Source organism: Oncorhynchus tshawytscha, linkage group LG28 (assembly GCF_018296145.1).
Source record: "Oncorhynchus tshawytscha isolate Ot180627B linkage group LG28, Otsh_v2.0, whole genome shotgun sequence".
Taxonomy (NCBI): domain Eukaryota; kingdom Metazoa; phylum Chordata; class Actinopteri; order Salmoniformes; family Salmonidae; genus Oncorhynchus; species Oncorhynchus tshawytscha.
Window position 1 is genome coordinate 17,502,060 of NC_056456.1, and position 24,394 is coordinate 17,526,453.

General features: G+C 45.4%; 1 protein-coding gene across 1 annotated transcript; it reads right to left on the bottom strand.

Annotated features, from left to right (window-relative positions):
- Positions 1-1,789: 1,789 nt before the first annotated feature.
- LOC112226843 (desmoplakin) lies at positions 1,790-23,839 on the bottom strand. Its single transcript, XM_042307643.1, has 23 exons — positions 23,759-23,839; positions 22,470-22,591; positions 22,101-22,242; positions 19,477-19,602; positions 19,317-19,376; positions 19,038-19,205; positions 18,723-18,827; positions 18,400-18,495; positions 18,113-18,238; positions 17,263-17,421; positions 16,830-16,984; positions 16,508-16,634; positions 15,271-15,457; positions 14,742-14,986; positions 14,312-14,493; positions 13,966-14,104; positions 13,513-13,706; positions 11,350-11,512; positions 11,127-11,210; positions 10,847-10,954; positions 9,961-10,059; positions 9,260-9,757; positions 1,790-7,354 (listed from the first exon to the last, which is right to left on the bottom strand). The coding sequence occupies exons 2-23, from the start codon at positions 22,559-22,561 to the stop codon at positions 4,112-4,114; spliced, it is 6,498 nt and encodes a 2,165-aa protein (XP_042163577.1). The 5' UTR covers positions 22,562-22,591; positions 23,759-23,839; the 3' UTR covers positions 1,790-4,111.
- Between the last annotated feature and the right edge of the window lie 555 nt (positions 23,840-24,394).

The window sequence follows — 24,394 nt, forward strand, 5'->3', positions numbered from 1 at the left end:
TCTTTGTCCTCCAAACACGACGAGTTGAGTTTTTACCAAAAAGTTCTATTTTGGTTTCATCTGACCATATGACATTCTCCCAATCTTCTTCTGGATCATCCAAATGCTCTCTAGCAAACTTCAGACGGGCCTGGACATGTACTGGCTTAAGCAGGGGGACACGTCTGGCACTGCAGGATTTGAGTCCCTGGCGGCGTAGTGTGATACTGATGGTAGGCTTTGTTACTTTGGTCCCAGCTCTCTGCAGGTCATTCACTAGATCCCACCGTGTGGTTCTGGGATTTTTGCTCACCGTTCTTGTGATCATTTTGACCCCACAGGGTGAGATCTTGCGTGGAGCCCCAGATCGTGGGAGATTATCAGTGGTCTTGTATGTCTTCCATTTCCTAATAATTGCTCCCACAGTTGATTTCTTCAAACCAAGCTGCTTACCTATTGCAGATTCAGTCTTCCCAGCCTAGTGCAGGTCTACAATTTTGTTTTTGGTGTCCTTTGACAGCTCTTTGGTCTTGGCCATAGTGGTGTTTGGAGTGTGACTGTTTGTGGTTGTGGACAGGTGTCTTTTATACTGATAACAACTTCAAACAGGTGCCATTAATACAGGTAATGAGTGGAGGACAGAGGACCCTCTTAAAGAAGAAGTTACAGGTCTGTGAGAGCCAGAAATCTTGCTTGTTTTTAGGTGACCAAATACTTATTTTCCACCATAATTTGCAAATAAATTCATTAAAAATCCCACATTGTGATTTTCTGGATTTTTTTTCTCTCATTTTGTCTGTCATAGTTGAAGTGTACCTATGATGAAAATTACAGGCCTCTCTCATCTTTTTAAGTGGGAGAACTTGCACAATTGGTGGCTGACTAAATACTTTTTTGCCCCACTGTATATCTGCCATTATATTGGCTAGAATGGTCCCACTTGATCTTGTCTTCATTTTTAAGACATTTATTGTAATTGTTAGAGCGGCCACTTGAGTATCTGGTCAATATAATGGGCAATCTGTGCTGTTGGGGGTAGACTGGAATTGTAAAGCACTGCCCTAGGCTATGTGACATGGTATGGCAAGAAGCAAAGAAAGTGCACGAGCTGAAACTTGGGAGGGATATATACATGTAATATGAGTCGTGACAATAAGTTGTAAGGACAGGTCATTTCTATAGAGTAAGTTAGTCACTTTCAGTCACCATAGGGTTTCAGAAGCACACATTTCAACACCATTGGAGGACAGTTACTGTACCTCGTATTGTGTAGTAGTACAAAGGTACATGATGATTCAATTGTTTGGCACCTGACCTAAGGACAGTGGAATCTGGCTTACATAACAGCACTTTGTGAGTGGTGGACCTTGGTTACTGAAGGAGTGACCTGCTTAATGATTGACTCTGTCCAAACTAAAGCCAGGCATTAGCGCACACACACACACTGATATTCCTGTGTTGCTGTCCTCTAAGTCAACTTTCTGTTACTATATCATCTCATGAAATGATTGTGTTAATTTTCATTATATTGCTAATTTGCAGTTGTACCGTTATGTCAGTTATGATTGTGTGTGGTAAATGTACACAGTAAAAATGCTTTAGAACAGTGTGGACGGTATGGGACATGGTCTTCAACGACCCCATTGAGTGTGTGAGAGTGCAAGCTTCGACAAACTGTCAGTGAGTGAACCCACTATTGCATTATCATCATAGTTGAGGGCATGTTCTCCCTATTTTCATGCTTCTTAAAGCTCCATAGACTAATGATGGACTTTAAACAATCTCTACATGACACTTACAAAAGACAGTGTTGGGAAATTAACTTTTATTTTTCAATTGTTTGGAATACAAAATATATCATCACATAAAATCTATTCAACGGGTAAATTCATAATGGTTTATTACTTGTTTTGTAATTCAGTACCATTGGGACATTGTGTTGTGAGGCATTAGTCATTGTCAAGTACATTCATTGTTACTTCAAAGGATTGCTTGAAAACCAAAATCAGATCAGCAAATGTTTGCCAGTGATTGAGTGATATTAAAGCAAAATTAAAAGTCAGATAAATTAATATTGTAGACATTGTAGATTAGATGCTGTGAGTCAAGGACATTGAAGCAGTAAGATATTCCCTTTACATAACAACAAAACATTTGGTAAAACGTTATATATTTCAATACTACATTTATTTTCAAGTTTAAAAAAAATCTAAATATCTACATGGATTTTAGATTTCATTCTAACAAACTGTTATCCATCAAATGGTTGAATATGTTCAACCTTTATACCCCCAAACCAGATTTAGCTAACAGCACAAAACAAACTAAACACAATCAATCAATGAAAGATATACCACATCACAAATTCTACCCTATCTAACCCACTTTCCCTCTCCTCAACCATAACAAATGTGCCACATCACATCTACCCCCATCTACTCCACACTAGAGTTGCCATTTTCAGCCCAAACCCGACCCAATCAATGAAAGATATACCACATCACAAATTCTACCCTATCTAACCCACTTTCCCTCTCCTCAACCATAACAAATGTGCCACATCACATCTACCCCCATTTACTCCACACTAGAGTTGTCATTTTCAGCCCAAACCCGACCGCTGGACATAGAGTTCTGAGAATGTATTCGGGCCGGATGGGGTTCAGATTTGCCGCACTGTGTAAAATACATTTTTGGACTGTGATTGTCTTCGTGACTACTAGCGTACCTTGGCTTCTACTACTGCTCTCTCTCTCTAAAAATCTCTCTCCCCCTCCCTCTACTAGGCTTAATGATGGAGGAGAACAGGGAGGGTAGGACCGAGCGCTGCGTGCGTATTTGTGTGCCAAACAGGTGTTAGATTAAAAATGGTTTAATTTCTAGACTTATTTTTTTTATTATTCAAGGCTCCCTTTGTTATTTCATTTTCAAAATAAAATGCCTGATTGTATTTAAGGCCATGAATAACTTGTATGCTGTGTGACATGAATGAATGACAGATTAAATATTGATGTCAATTTCGCTACAACAGCTAAAACAGGACGTGCTCTCATCTCGATGGTGAATAGATTATATACGTTTACTACAGCCTACCAAGCCTGATAATGATGATGATAATAATAATAATAATAACACTTAGTTCATTCATCATGATACCAATAGAAAATAATAGCAATCAATATTTTCAAAAGCATGTGAGTCTCGTGTTCATATTTCCATAACCTCTGCAGGCTTTTGGAGTTGCCTATACAGAGTCAAGTGCAAAATATGAACTTGATTTAGGCTACATTATTGCATGCAAAATGTTGCTGATCGGTGACAAGATGAGCAAACTAATAAATGAGCTACCACCTCCACTTGTTTGCCCAGCCAGAGATCAACCAATTACACAGACTCAGTGAAACAAAATAACATTGATTGATTATTAGACAAGTCACAAGGTTTAGGTTACTACGGGAGTGAAGAGTAAAATCCACGTGTTAAGCTATATAACAGGCTCATGAGCACTCACCTCAACTTAGCTAACATTTCCCCAGCCTAATTGTAAACACATATCCAAATGGAGATTCAGTGAAAACAAATCCCCACGCTTGTCTAAAAGCAGTGCGAAGGCACTGTCCCAATCAAAACGGTGCTGAAAATATCATCAAGGTTGACCACCCATGGCTATTGCTTTAAATGTATTATAGGCTAACGGTTGGATATGACTTTGGGAGTTTCCATAAGCAAAAATGTGATACATGCCTTCAATTGCATTAGCCTATAGCCTACTTAATTCCAATATTTTCGTAATTCAGTTGATCATAACTAGGCCTAGGGTGAGTTTTCCTCTCTCCTCGCTTTTCTAAGACAAGGGCTGTTTCCACGTCTCCTCACTCCGCTGCCTCCCGCTTCCGCCGCATCGTTCTCAGTTTAAATCAATATGATGTCTTCTAGAAATCTAGCTTTTTTGGGGGGTTTGGGTTCATAACATTTCTATGATGTCGGACCGGGCCTGAGCTCGGGCTTCAGCTCATCGGGCTTCAGCTCACCGGGCTTCAGCTCATCGGGCTTGGGTAAGACCAGGCTTTAATTTTCAGACCCCAAAACAACTCTACTCCACACCCTCCTTCCCCATATGTGTGTTTTAATATTAGAACTTTGAGTTGACGCTTAAGGTGTTGGAGGCAGAAGTGGTGAAGGTGCTGTAGCTGGAGGAGTAATCCACACTGCCCCTGCGGGAGCCACTCCTGGACCCGGCACGAGAGTTAGCCAGTGAGCCAGCCCTGGAGCCCGAACGGGAGCCTGGGTTGGACACGTTGTAAGGGCTGCTAATGCCCTTGCTGGACATGGAGGAAGCCTGGAGCATCTTCATGCCATTGCCTTCCTCCACCATGCAGCTGTCCATGGCCTCCTTGTAGGAGATCTTCAGCTTGGTCTTGGGGCAGGTCAGGTTCTTGGTATGGCTCCTTGTGTCCTGAAGCTTCTGTGCTCCTTTCCCATCCAGCCAGCCCCTCCGGATGGCCTTCTCAATGCTGGTCTTCTGTCCCTTGCCGGGTTCTAAAAGCCCTCCTGTCAGATACTGGAACTCCATGAACCTTGTGCCAGCCTCATAAGGCAGCCATTTCTCCTTCATGGCCTCGACCACAGACATCTTCCTCTTAGTCTTCACATCCTCGAAGCCCATGAAGGCTTTCTGGGCTGGCTTCAGCTTGGTGGCCATGTCATCATCGATGAGGCCTTGGTGGACTGCATCCTGCAGGTTAAGCCGCTGGCCATTGGTGGGGTTGATGATGCCTCCAGTACAGGCCTGGGCCTCCAAAAGCCTCTGAGCTGTAATGGCATCAACTATGCCTCTCCGTAGAGCCTCTGGGATGGTGATCTTCTCCATTGTCTCCATGTCAAAGATGGCCGCTATGGGGCTCCCTTCATCAAACTCATCTGTTGGGGAGAAGGTGATGGATATGCTGTTGAAGCGCTTGCGTACGGTGGGGGAAGAAGGGCAGGCCTGGGTGGGACTGGTGCAGGTGGCCACATCTTCCATGTTGCTGGCGGTGATTGACAGCTCGCTCAGGCTGCTCTTGCTGGTGATGAGGTCGGCAAACTTGGTCAGAGTCAGGGTTCCTAAACGATACTGATCTAGGGAGGTCTGGTCGATGATGCCGCGGTCCAGGGAGTCCTGGATGTCATACTGTGTGCCTGTCTTCCTGTCCACCACAACCATACGGGCTGAACCATCAGAAGCTCTGATGGTGATCTCCTCCCACTCACACTCCTGCTCTGAGAGATCCAGAAAGGTGTCATAGTCGATGAGCTCCTTATGGTAGGCTTCCCTCACGGTCATCTCTTTTCCAGTGTCAGGGTCTACGATCACTACCCTCCTCTTACGGAGGATGTTCTTCTGGCTGCTCTGCTGAACCATCTGCTGAGGATTGGTCCTGTCCCTCAAAGGCAGAAGAACCAGACCAGTCTTGGGGTCGGTGATACACCTCTCCTTCAGCTGCAGATAGGTCAGGTTCTCCTGGGTGTTGGGGTCAAAGAAGCCCTTGGTGTCGTCTCCTTCGTAGGTCAGGATCTCATTCATTTCCTCATCAAAGTAGCCCCTCTTGTAGGCAATGTCTACATCGATACGGTGGCTCTCCTTGGGGTCGATGATGCCACCACTGGCGATCTGAGCCTCTAGAAGCCTGATCCCATGGCCCTTCTCAATCAGATCCTTCTCGATGGCTTGGAAGAGGGAGATGGTGTTGCCAGTGTGGGGGTCTTTGTATCCAGTGACTGCTTTCTCTGCAGACATCAGCTTGTCTTTGAACTCTTTGCCCACAAGGCCTCTCTTCCAGGCCTCCTCCACATTCATGCAGACATTGTTGATAGGGTCGATCACAAAGCCGGAGGCAGCCTGGGCTTCCAGAAGTTCCAGGGTGGTTCCTCGTCTGAGCAGACCTTCCTTCATGGCCTGGTAGATGGTCATGATCCTGTTGTTTGCCTCATCATAGATCCCCGCAATACAGGTAGAACCATGCAGGTAGTTCTTGAGCTTGTCCTCAATTTCCTTGCTGCTGAGCTTTCCCTGGTTCAGCTTCTGCACATCGGTCTCAGACAGCAGGTTGGAGTTGATCAGCTCTGTGACAGACACCTCTCCCCTGAGACCCTGCACAGTCATGGGCTTCTCTGGGACTGGAAGGAGCAGCAGGCCAGAGGCGGGCTCCATCCTACACTTCAGCCTCAGATCACTGTAGCTGATCTTCTCCTCAGTGATTGGGTCCAGATAGCAGGCAGGTTTCTTGTTCAGAGCCCTGTAGAGGTCTTCGTCGATCAGGTTGCGATCAAGCGCAAGGTCTTTAGGCAGGAACACGCTCAGAACAGGGTCCAGGATGCCGCCAACGGACTCCTGAGCCTGCAGCAAACGGAGGGCTGTCTTCTTGTCCAGACGGTTTTGCTTTAGAGCCTGTCCGATGGACAGCAGCTTTCCGGTGTATGGGTCTTTGAAGCCTGTGCCGGCTGCTTCAGCTGTCATCAGGGTGTCTCTATCGTCTGTGTCCACCACCCCTCTGGAGCAGGCAGCATCAACTGACATCTTCTCGTTGAATTTGGGGTCCATGATGTGGCCGGTGGCAGCTTGGGCCTCCAGTAGCATGATGGCGCTCTCTTGGCTGAGCAGGTTCTTGGTCTTGGCTTCAGTGATGGACATCCTGCCCTGGGGGCCTCTGACCATCCCTGCAATGACGCCTGTTCCCTTGAGGCTGAGCTGGATGTCCACTGCCACATCCTCCACAGTCCTCTTTCCCTTCAGCAACTGCTCCAGTGTGGCCTTGCTGATGATGCCACAATCACACAGCTGGTGGGCGGTGACCTTTCGGCGAACCCCATCAAACACCAGCTTGGACGGATCCACAGTGACCACTTTCTCGTCCGTCTGGGTCTGGATGCTCATGGAGTCAGGTCTCTGCTGCAGCCTCCTTAGCTCCCTCTCCAGGGAATCTCTCTTCAGGGCCAGATCCGACACTTCCCGCTGTGAGCTTTGCAACCTGCCCTTATACCTCTCCTCCACAGTCCTCAGCTCCACCATCATACGCTCCAAATCGCTCTTCAGGGAGAGCCTCTCCCTCTCCATCTTGTCCTTGTCTGAGTCACATTGCCTCATCTGCCCCTCCTTCAGTTCATACTGGCTCTTCCAGTAGGTAAAGTCCTTGTGGATCTTGTCTCTTTCTTCCTGGAGACGCTGTTTGTTGCGGAGCTCAGTCTCAAGGGAGACCTTGACGCGGTTCAGTTCCTCTTCGTAGCGACCCTGGCGAGTCTTGTCCTGTTCCAGTTGCTTCAACTTGATCAGAAGGGTGTCCCTCTCAGACAGGATCTCAGTGTAGTGGTTCTGAGACTGCTGCACCATCATGGAGGTCTGGAAGGGAAAGAGAAAATAAGACATATTGGTCAACACTCCCATTTTTTTTAACTGTATGGATAAAGACTGTATAAATCATTACACATTGAAAAAATTTACCCTCTTCCCTTCTGGTAAAAATATTGAGGGAAGAAAGATGAACACTCTATTGTTAGCAGATTGTTTGCAAATTTCCAACAACCAGCGAATGTATAGCCTTAATTTACTGTAGATATCGTGAGTGCAGTGCAAACCATGGAAGCAGTCAGGTGGTGAACATTGGTCCTCTGAGAAAACAATTCAGTTATTGATGAAATACTTATAGAATTTAGCCAGTTAGTTTAGGAATTATTAATAATTAATGAATATTTCATAGTTGAGTAATAGTTATTAATTGTTAACAACAATAAAATTGTTATTTGAGTGAACAAAAGGAAAACCATTTTCTCATGCAAAAGTTTGAGAAAAAAACCAAACAAACAGAATAATAGAAAACATTAATTTATCATGTAAATAATTTGAACTTGATCCTCCTAGTGCCAGTCATTCATGCAGAGTTGTTAGAAATAGTTGGAATTATTTGGAATTGGCCCCTCAGATCAATCAAAATACCTCAAATGATTGCTTTTGGACTTTGTCTAAATCCGATTTGAGTTTTTCCCTCTCCTTGGTCATGTCCTTGATGAGCGCTTGAAGTTCCAGTGTCATCTTGCTGCTGCTCTGGAGCTGGACATGCAGGGAAGAGATCTGGGATGTATCTCTGTCAAGTTTCAGTTGCTCTTTCTCCTGCTTTACTCCTCTCATTTCCTCCTCCAGCCTCAGCCTCTCCTTGGTCAGCTTCTGGGTCAGGCACTGGAGTTTCTCGATTTCTGTGGTGGCATCATTGAGCAGCCGGCTCTTCTCCTCAATGGTTTTGTAGAGGCTCTCGTTGCGGAGATTGACCTCACGGACCTTCGCATGCTCCTGTAGGAGCTGCTGTTGGAGTGCCTTTAGCTCTGCGGATACCTGACCCAGGCGATCTGTGGTAGCTGTGTGCACACGCAGGCTATTGTCCAGAGCCTCCTGGAGAGGCCGGAGCTCCTGATCATACTTCCTTTCTGAGGTGGACACCTCTTCCTGCCTGGCCCGGAGGGTGTTGATGGTGGTGGTGTGTTCTCTGCAGCTCTGCGTCATCTTCTTCAGCTCAGACTCTATCCTCTTCCTGCGGGTGAACTCATCCTGGGTGGTTCTCTTCTGCTTTTCCACCTCCGCTTCTAGACTGTTCACTATGACCTGCACATCCCGGATGTGGTTCTGAAGACTGGCGGACGTCATCTCAGCCTTGGTCCTCTCATTGGTCTGCTTTTCGAGCTCCACTCGGACCAGGTGTATCTCATGTTCTGAGCTTTTGAGCTTGTTGATGACCTCCCGAGAGGTGGTCTTACTGGTCTGCAGCTCAGTGTAGGACTGCCTCAGCTTGATGACCTCTATCTCCAGGGCACTCCTACTCTTGCCCTCCTCATCTAGGTTGTATGTGAGCAGGCTGATCTGCCTGCTCTTTTCATGGCTGCTCTTGGTGGCCTCGGCCAATGCTTCTTTCTGCCTTAGCTCCTCTTCTCCTCTCTGGGTGACCAGGGTCTGGAGCTGTATCTCCAGCTCTCTCCTCCTCCTCGATTCCTCCATCCCCTTAGACCTCTGCTGGTGGGCCTCGTCCTCTGCCTTCCTCCTCATATCCTCAGTCTGAGTCACAGATAGTCTCAAACTCCTCAGCTCCTCTTCAAGATCACTCTTATCAGCTTCTAGTCTTTCACACTGCAGTTTGAGCTCGGCCCTGTCCTCTTGTTTCTGCTGAGAAGCCTTGAGGATGGTGGTCTTGGTGACACATATCTCCAACTCATAGTTTTGCTTAAGGTTACTAATCTCCTGGTTGCACTGCGTTCTTACCTTAGAGATATCCTGCTCCGCCCCGCGCCTCCTTGTGGTCTCCTCTTCCAGCTGCATCCTGAGCCTCTCCAGCTCACGCTCCTTGTCCTTCACCGCTTTTTCCAGGTCAATCTTGGACCAGTTGACCTCGTCAAGCTCCTTCTGGCGCCGGCGCACGGCTGCCTCGTACTCTTCCTGCTGGCTCGTATAGCGCTCCTCGGCCAGCCTCCTCTTCCTCTTTTCCTCATCCAGCTGGTAGGTGAGGCGGGCCAGCTTGTCACTGAGCTCAGTCAGCTGGCTGCTGGTGGTGTCCAGGCTCTCCCTGGCCACGCTGGCCTGCATGGCTGTGGTCCTCTTCACCTCCTCCATGGAGATGAGCTGTTCTTTAGACTGTGAGAGCTCTAGCTTATAGCTGGACAGGGCATCCTCTAAGGAACGGTTCTTCTCGCTGCGGTCCTGGATGTTATTCTTCAGACGCCTCAGCTCCTCCTCCAGAAGCTCGATCTTGGTGTTCCTTATCTGAGGGGGGAAAATAGAAGAGTCACAATGAGATAATAGTCGCAATGAAAAGTAGTTGCACTTAAAAACTAGGATCAGATTAACCCAACTCTATCATAACCAAGGAAAGTCATATCACTTCCAGAAATTAATAATTTGGAGGAAACTCATATGCTACATATGGCTAACACATTATTTTTATGATTCTGCCATTACGCCCTTACCTTCAGTTCCTCCATGTTTTTCAACATCTCCCCCAGGAACTTGTAATAATCACTGGAGCGGGTCAGGAGCTCAATGTAGCGAGACTGGAGGTCAGTTGCCTAGTGGGGTACAGTTAGATTAAATAGATAAACAAGCAGTCGTAGACTCTCTCTCTCTAAAACATTATCATAGAGGAACTGCTATGTACACTTAGAAAAAAGGGTTCCAAAAGGGTTCTATGGCTGTCCCCATAGGAGCACCCTTTTTAGTTCCAGGTAGAACCCTTTTGGGTTCCATGTAGAACCCTCTGTGGAAAGGGTATTACATTTAAGGCATACCTGGAACCAAAAGGGTTCTAGCTGGAACCAAAAAGGGTTCTTCAAAGGGTTCTCCTATGGGGACAACCAAAGAACCCTTTAAGGTTCCAGATAGCACCTTTTTTAATAGAGCCAAATAGCAAATCAATCCAAAAAACAAGGATTACCACACTGGGATTAACATCACTGTAATACCTGTAGGGTATTATGACTGGCATTATGCCACCTTAGGTTTCATGAACTCCTTTATCCACATTACCAGGGTGATTATCAGGGTGATGAAGAATGTGTTTGTTTTCTATGATGATAGTGGATTGTATTCCTGCTTTGCATTTCACATGTGTACTTGATGTGCATCTTTGTAATTACAGGGCTCATTTGAAAAAGAAAAGAAAAAAAGACCAGGCCCTGCATAAAACATAACAACCCCCCCTCCTCCACACACACACACACACACACACACACACACACACACACACACTGCTCTAAACAGCAAAACTGATCCTACTCTGAGACGCTTTATATATACGGGCCCTGAAATCTTTATAACACTGTCTACTGCCCCCTGTTGGACCGGCTGGTTCATTACCTCTTCTCTGACCACAGTGGCAGGGGACTGGAGCACGGTTCTCTTAATGGGGATGTTCAGCAGGGTCTCCAGTCCAGCACTGTAGGAGGCCAGCTGCAGCTCATAGTCCTGGAATGATGTAGAACCACGTATGAACACAAGGATTTTGTTTTTATTTCATTCTACATGCTACAGTATGATACGGTTTTTAGTTGGCGGTGTGATATGCAAACTGGTACGATACTTTTAGTGACAACCAAGTTCAAGGTGTTGAGAGAGGTTGTGAAAGGTTGACCTTCACCTTGATGGAGGCAGCGCAGGTGTCCGCATCCTTCTGTACAACCTCCACCTTCTCCTTCTTCCCTTTGATCTCACTGTGCAGCACCTGTCCATCAAACATATCGTGTCATGAGTGTGTTCAAATCTATCAATCATACCCAAAACAGTTAGTCGCTGTCCTGTACAGAATTGTACGACAGCATTTTGGGAGGAGAAAAAAAAAATGTTTGGGGATGGCTGTGCACCTTCTGTCTGTTGAGGTGCTCCATGAGGTTCTGGATGTCGCTGAACTTGGCTGCCTGCAGGGTGTCCTGGCGCTGTTTAGCATTGTCTATCCACTGGTCTACCACTCCACTGCTCTGCTGGAAATGTCTTAGCTGTTTCTCCTGCTTCTCCAGGTCCCACACTCTTATTAGAGGGATGGAGAAAAGGAGGGAGGGAGAGAGGGAGGGAGAACGAAAAAGGAGAGTCAGTCCCATGGTCAATTGAGTTGCTGACTACCAGCAAAAAGAAGACTATGGAATGCAAGGAGGCTGAGTGTGATGGATCCCCTACTAGTGCATAGAAGCAATTATTATGAAACATCAGAACTGGATTTGAGAGTGATTTCACGCACAGCAAACTGGCCAGTCTTACCTTGCTTGATTTCTCTGTGTAACATGTCGAGTGTTGATTCAGAAGTGAAATTAACACTCAGTGGTGTAAAAGTACCCCGGTGTTGGTGTTAATAACTAGTGTTGAGTGTGATTGAGACATTTTTACTCTGTGGAGAGTGAAACACTCCCGTCAAAACCACGGCCATCTTTATCTTTATTTACCAGCATGCTCTACTGCAGCTCCATTGTTTTGGGATTGTTTTTAATATCTGTTTTTGCATATACATCGATTGTTTCATCTTATGGTACACAAAGATAAATAACATACATTTTACTTGGTTAGATTGATTGCACCAGTTGAAATGGTTAAGGTTGTCTCCTTTATCAAAGTTCCCAAAGACTGACAGTCATTCTGAATGCAGGTCGTGGGTGAATCAAAATGTTGTATTTTGAAAGCCAGCATAATGTGACTGGGAGGCCTGATGTGGTTCGCGAAGGGGAAACAAAGCTTCCTGAAGCATTTAGCATTTCTGGCCAATTGTGTCGAAAATAGGTTCATTACGCGAAGCTATGATCAACACGTTGTACACTAGTGGCACTTGTGGGTCAAAAGAATTTAGAACGGACAAATTAGTATAGATAATGCCGTAGCGCGTTGTGCGTGCGCACAGTACCAATTTTGCCTTCTACCGAAACCAATACCAAACCAATCAGGTGGTTGTTTGACAAAACAAAGCCTTGGGCGTCATTGATCACGTGCTTCTGATAAAGTGATACAAGCATCGCACTGCTTCAAAGCAAACTGCTTAGCGATTTCGGCGCATGCCTCGGAGCTCCGGTATCAAACATTACATCACTAAATGTGGCCTGTAAACCAGTAGATTGCTAACATCACTGTGTTAGGGTAAAACATGGCCTTCAAAGTAAGGCCTTATGATATACTGTATGTAATGTATTTTAATAAACAGTTACATTTTTATGATAACATACAGTAGAAACTCAATTAGTAAAGTCCACAGAACAAAGAATGTTCTAATTTAACAACCATGTCTCTGTCACTAACAAATATAGTCATGGGTGGTAACTCTACAAATCACTCAAGAAGTTAAGGAACACTGGGAATTTATATTCGAGGCATGGCTTAGTGGCAACATGGCTTCCAATTCGTTATTTTTGGCCACCGGTGAGTGGAAGTGCCTTTCTAGGAAGTTTTTCCTAGCCACCATGCTTCTACAGCTGCATTGCTTGCTGTTTAGGGTTTTAGTTGAGTTTTCTGCTTATGTAAAAAGGGCTTTATAAACACATTGAATTGATTGATTGAAGTATTGTACCGTTTGTGGTCTATGGTTATGTTAATTTAAGTTTGAGAATGTCTGCTGCCAGTTCTGAAGTCTATAAATGCTCATGAGCATGTTGCAGTAAAGACTAGTAGGTATTATATTATATTATATTATTTCCTTAACCCAACACAGATCTCTTGCTGTGATGGTTAAAAATAGTATGAGGTGTTATTGCATAACACCATTGGTACAAACTATATACACTTCCTAGTGTTAAAAAATACTATATAAGGTGTTATTGCATAACACTGAACGTGTTAATTACCTAACATCAGCACTAAGCTGATCAGCACATCAGCACTAAGCACTGTGTTCATTTAACACAAGTGTGGACCCGTATAGACACTGGGCCAGTGTTAAATTGAACACTGTCCGTGTTGATTTAACACTGGAGAATTTGCTGTGTGTGTTTAGAAGAGTCTGTAAGAGTGTATGTGAGAAGTGTATGTTTAGAGATCTAAGTGACCCTCACCTGCTGTCAATCTGGGTCTGGATGCGTCGCCAGCGGTCAGACATCTGACCCACCAGGTCAGCGTACTTGGACAGGTCCACATCACACTTGTGGAAGGAGGCTGAGATCTGACTGTTCACGTGCACTGCATTGACCAGGTCACTCTCCATGGCCTTCAGCAAGTCTCTCTTATGTTCCAGTTCAGACTTCATTTGCTGTAGGGGCAGACAACAGACAGACAAGCCTCAGGAAAAACACTGACACTCTTCTAGTTGAAATTACACTCCCCTTTGCAATGCCATCACCGACATAGCCATTGTGCAGCAGACCCCACAACAACCCAGAAGCATCGTTCAGAGGGCCGTTCCAGAAGGCCGTTCAGAGTCAAACAGTCACAGCACTCCATAATGTACACACTAAACATGGATTGAAAGATATGAATTGACAGCAGTTGTAACTGATGGTTTATCTGACCTTGAGGGAGGATCTGTAGTTCTCCACCTCGTTGAGATCCAGGGAGGTGGTCTCCTTCTCAGTCAGACGGGCCTCGTGGACCTTGATGACATCCTCAGCCTGGAGGAGGCTCTGTAGCAAGTTCCGCAGATATGACAGTCTACAGAGAAAGCAGACACACGCACCACGTTACAACACTTTCTCAACAAATGACATTTCAACAGTGAAACAACACCACAACAAACTATAACCATTTCACAGAGGTGACACATACCCCCAACAAACATTTGCTAACCAGTATGTTTCCGCAACCATTTCTTAACATAGGAAGAAGACTAGAAGGTGGGAGCTCCCGTGAGAGCCGTACCTCTGGAGGTAGGCAGAGGATAGTCCCTGCAGATCTCCCAGTTTCTGGTTGAGGAGGTCCAGCTCTTTCCTGAGGAACTTGGCCTGCTCTGAGTCTGCTGCTGTCCCTTCCAGCTGCCTGAGGACCCTCTCCCTTAGCCTCAGGTACTCATCACGCACCCCGTCCAGATCATGGCGTATGCCCTGAGAACCAGGATCAAGGGTTAGTCCATCATGTACAATAGGTTGCGTTGAGGACTATCAAGATTATTCAAAGAGAAATACACAATTGGATAGGATTAACCACACAGGTTTCCCTTCATTGCTATCGCCTATCCAGTCATGTTATCTCAGATACATTGAAGACAGGAGGAAGAATTGCAAAGTTTGTAAAAGTTTTCACAGGCCCATTTTCTCTATCGAACGTCTTTGTCGTTGATATGGTTGCATACCTCCAGCTTTAGGAGACGCTGTGAGCACTCCTGCACACTGTTCTCCCCCAGGGGCACATGGAGGTGGTGGCTAAGGCCGGACTCGGCCAGCTCCAGCCTGCGTCTGAGGGCGTGGAGGTCACTAAGCAGGGTCAGGCTGAGGGTAGAGCCCTGCAAGGTATTGGTCGTCTCTGCCTTGATGGGCGGCTCATGCTGGACCACCAGCTTGACCACCTCCTTCTTGACCACGTCCACTTTGGATTGATCTGTGAAATGAAATGGAACCAATTTGAATTTAGTGCACTGGCATCAAATCCAGTAGCATAACATATTAATGTAGTAACCTATATCCAACATAATATGAGTGATTTCTTGGCAAACATCTGTAGCAATTGGGGTCACAGTGCCCTATTTCAATGACTAAATTCATTCTCTTAACCTCCCTGACTCTACGATTTCTATTGAACTGATGTGGTTTGCAGTGTAGACAGGGAAGGAGTTCAGCCATCTAAGAAGCTCCACAGGGTAGACTAGGTGCCCTAGGACTCACTGTATGTAGGCAGCCCTATGACCAGTGTGTCGTAGTGGGTCTGGGCTCCAGAATACTGGCCCTCCATCTTTTTCTTCTCATCCTCTCCAAACATCTCGGAGCCTTGGCTGCTGCGGAGGAACTCCTGGTAGTGAGTCTCCAGACTCTTTATGATGTTACGGTACTCCTCAGGACGCATCTGGGACAGCTAGGAGAGAGAGTGACAGAGAGGAAGGAAGAGTGAGATTTACAACTACTGTGGGCTAAGAAGCCTACTCTGAAAGACCACCAAGGGTAGAGAGAACGCTTACTATACATACCGTTGAAGTAGGGAAGTTTATATACACTTAGGTTGGAGTCATTAAAACTCGTTTTTCAACCACTCCACAAATTTCTTGTTAACACACTATAGTTTAGTAGGAAAACTTGCAAAATCGGCAGTGTATCAAATACTTGTTCTCCGCACTGTATTTCAAGGCCTACCTTCAAACTCAGTGCCTCTTTGCTTGACATCATGGGAAAATCAAAAGAAATCAGCTAAGACCTCAGACAAAAAATGGTAGACCTCCACAAGTCTGGTTCATGCTTGGCAGCAATTTTCAAACTATAGAAAATTTGTGGGCAGAACTACAAACCTGACTCAGTTCCACCAGCTCTGTCAGGAGGAATGGGCCAAAATTCACCCAACTTATTGTGGGAAGCTTTTGGAAGGCTACCCGAAACGTTTGACCAAAGTTAAACAATTTAAAGGCAATGCTACCAAATACTAACTGAGTGTATGTAAACTTCAGACCCACTGGGAATGTGATGAAAGAAATAAAAGCTGAAATAAATCACTCTTTCTACTACTATGACATTTCACATTCTTAAAATAAAACGGTGATTCTAACTGACCTAAGACAGGGAATTTTTACTAGGATTAAACGTCAGCAATTGTGAAAAACTGAGTTTAAATGTATTTGGCTACGGTGTAAGTAAACTTCCGACTCCAACTGTACTTACTTCTTGTTGTGGATGAAAAATATTGAGATGTTAGAGTTAAACAATAATGTATGAATAAGACCAACACTTGACATTTCTAAAACACAAGTTAATAGATCTTATCTCCAAATGGTAATGTAGGATATTTGCTTCCTAAAACCTTTGTTCCCTGTTCACATTGTGAGTACAGTACTATTGTATTATGTGACAGATGCTGTGTAGTACATCTAGCAGATGAGGGCCGCTGTGTAAGTGGTAGTCTTGTGTAGGGCCTTACCATGGTGAGGGTGAGAGAGTTAATGTAGTTGATGTCTTTAACACAGTACTGCCAGGAGATGAGGCTCTTGATGTTGATGTAGAGCTGATTCCAGATGCCCATGATGGCCTCGTAGTACTGCTCATTCCTGCAATACACAACATAGGATCAGTTACTAATCAATGATCTGTTTGTGTCATAATAGTAGGAAGTCAGTTGATCTAGTCTGACACCAGCTTTAATGAACTTTTAATATGTATTGTAATGTCATTTTTATGGCAGAGATATTGAAATGGCAGTAATGTCAGAGAGCCAGACAGCTTTAATGTTGAGGGAGTCTTACTTGTTGGCCAGTCCGATACTGAGGGGGTTGGGAGGGGGGATGAGGAGGCACACAGATGGGATCAGCATGTCCAGACCTCCAGGACCCGTCACATGCCACTTACTGCGCTGGGTGTTGTCCGTCAGGATGCCCTCGTCCCCCTTGAAGATCCCTTTCTGATGGACACAAAGAACACATGCAAAACAGTGTAAACTCGCTATTGTTCCAGTTCTTCTCTGCAAATATTGTATGTGTGTGTTGGTGGTGGTAGTGGTAGTATACAAGCATTGTAGTATACAAGTATATACACAAAAATGTGCATGTGCTACATAAGATCATGGGTTAACAATTTAGAATCCATGTTTTTTCTTATCTGTGTGCCTGTTGTGTTGTGTTGTGTTGTGTGTGTGTGTGTGTGTGTGTGTGTGTGTGTGTGTGTGTGTGTCTGTCTGACCTGGTCTTGCTTGAAGTCACACAGGGCCTGTACTATAACAGGACTAGGACTACTACTCTTCTCCTCAGGGTTACGTGGTCTCAGGCTCACGATGCTCTTGGACTTGTTGACCAGGTTTTTGACCTGCCTCTTATTCTCCATGATCGTCTCCTTCTCTCTCTGGGGACAACACACATGTCATAGAAAGGTCACGGAGACAGGTCCAATAGTCCTATAGTTATCCCTAAAGCTAATAGTCCTCCCATTGAAAAAATTCCAACTAGTTTTATATCCGCAACTTTCTCACCAACAATAATTCAGTTACATATCAATCATGTCTTGGAACACATGAACCACCCTAAACAATTGCAATATAACTGTATGTCATTTGCATTCTGTTGCGCAATTGCATTTTTTTTTTAAAACAAGCCAGAGCGGTTGGCCTTGCTAACATATGAGGGAAGGAGTTACCCTCAACAACACACAGATATCGGATCTTAATTTGAGCCAGTTTGCAACAGCAGGAAAATAATCCTGCAGCAACAGGAAATGTGAATTATTATGTGGATTATAATTAATGGACATTTTTGTAGGGGTTTGACACATTTTTTCGTTTGGAACTTCAGAAGCCTTTTGAAACCTCAAATACACTGAACGTTTCACATTTCCTGGATTGCAAGTAAATTCACCTGCAACAGGGGGATCAACTTAAGATCCTGCATCTGTATGAGTAGTAAGGAGGGTTGTCTAATATATAGAAAAAATGCTCACTCCATGTCCATCATACTCATGTCAACTATTTGTTGATATTATGATAGTTGTGGGAGAGGTCCTGTAGAAACATGCCCAGGTGTCAGTCAATTTTAGCTACCTCAAGGTTCTTGAGGAGCTCAGTGAGGTTCTCCAGAGATGTTCCTTTATCACAGGTGAACTTCTTACGGATGTTCTCATGTTCCTTCTGCAGCTTGCTGTAGGTCTCATTGGCCTCCTTGAAGAACTGAAGTGGAGTGGGAAGTTTAGTAAAAATGACCTATGGTAGCTTTTAAGCAGTATTTTGTGTGTGTGTGTGTGTGTGTGTGTGTGTGTGTGTGTGTGTGCGCGTGTGCATGTCTGTGCACACGTCTGTGTGTTTATGGAAGTATGCACTTGTGTGTTCACCTGACTGTAGGCAGCGTTCTCCTTCAGGTGGACATGAATACACTTGGTGATCTGGAGCAGCCAGCTCCACTGGGTCTGCAGAGTGTCCATGTAGGCCTAGGGAACAAACACTGCCTTTTTAGCTAGCAGCACCTCCATAAATAGTGTAGAACAAACTGATGTTTCCACTTCACTACTTATGGGAGGCTAAGGGTAGGGTTGCATAATGCTGGTAACTTTCCCCAAATTCCCAGGTTTTCCTGTGTTTACCTGTCTGATTCCAGGAATCTTTTGGGAACGTTGGGGAAATGTTCAACACTAGCTAAGGGTAAAGCGACTCTCACCTCGATCTTGTCTGAGGCTGGGTGATTGTTCTTCAGGAGGCCATCGACTTTTTGCTTCAGTTTGTTTAGCTCCTTCTCCTTTACCTCCAGGGCACTCATCAGTTTCTGGAAAGAGACAGCGCGAGGACCTTCAAAAAGGCTACTACAGCATAGGAATCTAGGCGTGTCTACTCATGGTTACCAGTGCAAGGACTTTGATGTCCGTTGTTCCCATGTTAGTTTGTAAATAGATAGCAAAGTGAAAACGAAACTAGGAAGTGTAACATGAGACCAATGAGTGTTCAGAACTGTTATTATGTCAGTGTAAAGCCTTACGGAGTAGCTTTCCTGTTTCTTGGGGATGTAGACGTCGATGTTCTTGTCTCCCCAGTTGAACACCAGCTCCTCCTCCTCTCTCTCGTTGACCCACATGATGGCCCTGGAGATCTCCTCGATCATGTTCTGCAGCTCTCTCAGCTGGCCCGTACGAGCAAATGACATTTTCTGACAGAGGAGAAGAGTTGAATGTTAATACACTAATCATAACTCTGAAGAAATGAATGATCAAATCATTGTATTTTGTTCAATTGATTGTTGTTTAATATGGACTCATACTTGAAGACTGTCCCATTCTTGCTGCAGGGAATGGAGGCCACCCTTGTCATCATTTTGGGCCTGAGTAAAGACACAGACGATCAGTAGGTTATATGTGAACCATGTGACCTGACCAAGGGGAACTCTGGGCCCAAGTTATAGTCAACTCTACAGTACGTACCAGCTCATCTCTGGCACGTTCCACCTCTTGGCTCCTCTGTATAGAGCTGTGGAACTTGTTCTGGTTCAGGATCTGTTGCTCGATGGCGGCTGCGTCCTCACCCCACGGAGACGTCTCGATCAGACGCTGCATACAGACAGACACACAGGAGAGATACAGCTTACTTTACCACAGCAACACTGCGAAACAGCATGCCACCAAAATATTCATTACATTATTATTACTGAATAACAAAAGTACAATTTGGTGTCATTTAGTTAGCAATTCTATTGAATATTTCCATATAAGCTGTAGGACAGTGACAACGTGCTATTGAAACCACATCTGTTTGTATGGAAGCCTAAATAAATGTGTTTCCTAACTCCATCCTCTAGATGGTAGTAAATCATAATTAACTGTTCCCACTGTCAGTGTGTCTGGCATCAGCAGGAAACTATTCCACCTATTCCCCCTGTAGAGAGTTCACTTCACTCCACTCATCTTTGATAATAAAAAGGGTGAGTGCTGTGCTCAGTAGAAACTAGCTGGGATGGTTGGCCACCCCACCACCCCCAGACAGTTTCTACAGAACTGCACTCCCTTTTTCTTCTCTCTCTCCTTCCTTTTGTTTTCTTTCCCCACCCTTTTTTAAAATGCATTTATGTTTGTAAGCTGGTATGCACAAATGTCTATTCGGTGAGCTACACTGTCGCAGTGAATATAGAGGTAGGAGAGGGATATGTGGGTGGGGAGAGAGGGTATGTGGGTGGGGAGAGAGAGGGTATGTGGGTGGGGAGAGAGGGTATGTGGGTGGGGAGAGAGAGGGTATGTGGGTGGGGAGAGAGAGGGTATGTGGGTGGGGAGAGAGAGGGTATGTGGGTGGGAGGAGAGAGGGTATGTGGGTGGGGAGAGAGGGTATGTGGATGGGGAGAGAGTGTATGTGGGTGGGGAGAGAGGGTATGTGGGTGGGGATAAAGGGTATGTGGGTGGGTAGAGAGAGGGTATGTGGGGTGGGGAGAGAGAGGGTATGTGGGTGGGAGAGAGGGTATGTGGGTGGGGAGAGAGGGATATGTGGGTGGGGAGAGAGGGATATGTGGGTAGGAAAGGAGGGTATGTGGGTGGGGAGAGAGGGTATGTGGGTGGGGAGAGAGGGTATGTGGGTGGGGAGAGAGGGTATGTGGGTGGGGAGAGAGGGATATGTGGGTGGGGAGAGAGGGATATGTGGGTAGGGTGAGAGGGTATGTGGGTGGGGAGAGAGGGTATGTGGGTGGGGAGAGAGGGTATGTGGGTGGGAGGGGGTATGTGGATGGGGAGAGAGGGTATGTGGGTGGGGAGAGAGAGTATGTGGGTGGGGAGAGAGGGATATGTGGGTGGGGAGAGAGGGTATGTGGGTGGGGAGAGAGGGTATGTGGGTGGGGAGAGAGGGATATGTGGGTGGGGAGAGAGGGTATGTGGGTGCGGAGAGAGGGTATGTGGGTGGGGAGAGAGGGATATGTGGGTGGGGAGAGAGGGTATGTGGGTGGGGAGAGAGGGTATGTGGGTGGGGAGAGAGGGTATGTGGGTGGGGAGAGAGGGATATGTGGGTGGGGAGAGAGGGTATGTGGGTGGGGAGAGAGGGTATGTGGGTGGGGAGAGAGGGATATGTGGGTGGGGAGAGAGAGTATGTGACGGCTCAAATAGGGTCACGACAGAGAAACGTTTTCATTGTTGCCGTTTTACTGTTGCCAATACTTCTGTCAACTTGACAGAAGGAGAGAGTGTCAGACATCTGGGAAAGAAAAACATCTGAGATAATGATAGGTAAGGAGTGAGACATAGGGATGTCATTTACCTAGTCAAGTCGGTTAAGAACAAATTCTTATTTACAATGACGGCGTAGGAGCAGTGGGTTAACTGCCTTGTTCAACGGCAGAACAGCGTGTCAGCTCAGGGATTCGATCCAGCAACCTTTCAGTTACTGGCCCAACGCTCTAACCACTAGCCTACCTGCCGCCCCAAATAGGGAGAGGTAGGGAGTGGTGTGTGTGTGTGACTGAGCAGATTTAGTTGGAAGCAAGGCGTGCAGGGTGTGTTCACATAGGCATGTAAGTCATCAGTCTAACAGTCATGTTCCACAACACTGTCAGTAGTGAGTGTTAGATTTCACATTCCTCTCCTTCTTTTGCCCCCTTTTCACTCTCTACTGCTCAATCTCTCTCTCTCTCTCTCTCTCTCTCTCTGGTATGTGTTCTCTCCCCCTTGTTTGTCGTTTCTCTTTCATCACTCTCCCTCTCTCTCTTTTCCCTCCCCCCTTCATTCGCTCTCTGTCTGTCCCCACCCTCTCTCTCTCTCTCTCTCTTTCTGAGCAGCTTACGTTTTTGCATCGTAGTGGTTTGAGTTTCAGCAGGCCAGAATCTGTGATAAGATTGGTGTCATGCTCCAACCTCCCTGCACACACACACGCACACACACACACACACACACACACACTCAAACTATCTATCCTACTGCTCTAAACCGGTTTGGAGCTTCGAGAGAAGGATGGCATGTCTAGGGGGTGAGTTCCAGAGTGATGCAGTCATCTATTTCAACCTTTGCAATCACCTTGAGGGGGAATCGGTAGATAAATTATGCAGGTTTAATTGCAGGTTTTCTAGCTTTAATACCTTCTGTTGGCCGATCCAAGACATGGCATCAGTGTAGGTCCTCCCCCTCTCTTCCCAGCCAATGCTGCCCCTGCTCTTCCTCTTGGTCGAGCCACTGATGGAGGAGGTGATCCCACTCTGCAAGTTCTGGAGATGCTGTATGCTGTAGGGAGGGTGAGACAGCAAATGTCAGACATGAAAGATAAGAGTGGATTCGTCCCATCTGTTTTTGAGCACAAATGTAAATGCAAACACATATGCAAATGAATGTATCAAACACACACAATCTCTCTCTCTCTCTCTCTCTCTCTCTTTCACACACACAAACACATGAGCACACTCTCACTAGCTCTCTCTTCCTCTGTCTCTCCATCTCTTTCTCTGTTTTACCTCTTGATGATGTTGTCTTTGGGTTGTTTCATGTGCTGCAGCTCCATGGCACATCCCTTCAGCTGGTCTATGGCCTCAGAAGACATACTCATTAGCTTGTCCACCTCCCCCGCTGGACCACCCTGGGGGAGGACAATCATATGGTCAGTGCAACAATACACACACACACACAGTCAACACAGTACTGTCAATACACCCACACTGTCCACAAGACTGCCCAGTAAGCTACTATGTCAACATGGTAAGCACACCAAAACAGCCAACAAGACAACCGCCTAACACCTGAACATGGCAACACAGCACACACCAGTGGAGGCTTCTAAGGGGAGGACGGCTCATAATAATGGCTGGAACGAAGCAACATCAAACACATGGAAACCATCCCACTTAATCAGCTCCAGCTATTACCACGGGCCCGCCCTCCCTAATTAAGGTGCCACCAACCTGCTGTGGTACACACTACACCAGCATTTCCCAAACTCTGCCCTCGGGACCCCAAAGCACCCCCTAGCACTACACTAATGATCCAAATAATTAATTAACAAATCATGAAGCTTTGATCATTTGAATCAGCTGTTGAGTTTTTTAAAAATATATATAATTTAACTAGACAAGTCAGTTAAGAACAAATTCTTATTTACAATGACAACCTACAGAGGAAAAGTGGGTTAACTGCCTTGTTCAGGGGCAGAAAGGCAGATTTTTACCTTGTCAGCTCAGGGATTTGATCCAGCAACCTTTGTTTACTTGGCCAATGCTCTAACCACTAGATTGCCTGTCACCCCAGTGCTAGGGCAAAAAAATGAAACGCGCACCCCTTGGGGTCATGAGGACCGAGTTTGGGAAACGCTGCACTAAACTGTCAAAAAGACAACGAGGAAGACCAACAAGGTCAAAAAGACCACACCATTATGACCCATAATGGCTGAAAACACTTCAGGGAGGGGAGATCATAATGGACCAATCATGGACGAGAAGGCAAACAGCACTTTTCAGGACAGTAATTCTAGAGGAGTGCAATATTATCAGTACAGCTGAAGACAGCTGCTACCAATGTTGCATCAACACAGAAAAAAACAGCATTGCAAAATCCTCCTGTTTTACATAGAAACATCCTGGATAATTAAAAAAATATGACTTTATATTTTGTAAGTGGAAGATGAATTATTATGCTAAAGCTAAACCCATTTTAATGCTGCTATTCCACAACCAAACATGTTTGTGTGTGGGCATGTGCATCCACACGTATGTGTGTTTCTATCCATAATTGACCTGTGTAAGGTACTTACTGCCTGGAGAATCTGCTGTACTCTCTGCAGATACTCCTGACACTGGCTTTGCAGGAAGAAAACTTTGTGTTGGATGCTCTGCACACTAAACATGACAAAACAAAGAACACACCATCAGCGTTTGCGACATTGCAACACAACACATCCATTATATTGGCATTATACTAATATTAACAATAACAACAAGGTACGTGACATCGTGAGGTGACATCACGTTCTGGGGGAGGATCAAGTTCAGGGGTATGTGTGTGTATGTTGTGTGTTGCAAGTTTCCAACACTTTTCACTCTTGAACACGGTCAAATATCGATCTCAGATCTCAATCTATCGATTTTGACCCAGAATATGTGTTGAGTTGAGTAATCTGTGATTGTATTCTGGATAATGTAGCAGAGGAAAAGTGGGTTAACTGGATAATGTAGCTTAGGATATTGAAGCCCTGTATAGAATCAGGGCAATGACCACTATTGTGAGTGTAGTTTTGTCATTTAATACATAACGTAAAACAGTACTTTGTATAATGCTAATCATAATGTAATAATGTGATTCCTAATATCAAAGATAGGCCTAGTTTCAATGTAATCTGATTTATCTTAATTAAGTCTAAACAGTGTATTTCTTCAGTATTTAATATTCC

Excerpts from the sequence above, each read along its gene's own strand:
- LOC112226843 (XM_042307643.1), bottom strand. The coding sequence starts at position 22,561 with ATGAGTATGTCTTCTGAGGCCATAGACCAGCTGAAGGGATGTGCCATG. Across the intron at positions 11,211-11,349 it reads AGCACCTCAACAGACAGAAG|GTGCTGCACAGTGAGATCAA; the intron begins GTGCACAGCCAT and ends TTTGATGGACAG. Across the intron at positions 10,955-11,126 it reads CCTGCGCTGCCTCCATCAAG|GACTATGAGCTGCAGCTGGC; the intron begins GTGAAGGTCAAC and ends ACATCATTCCAG.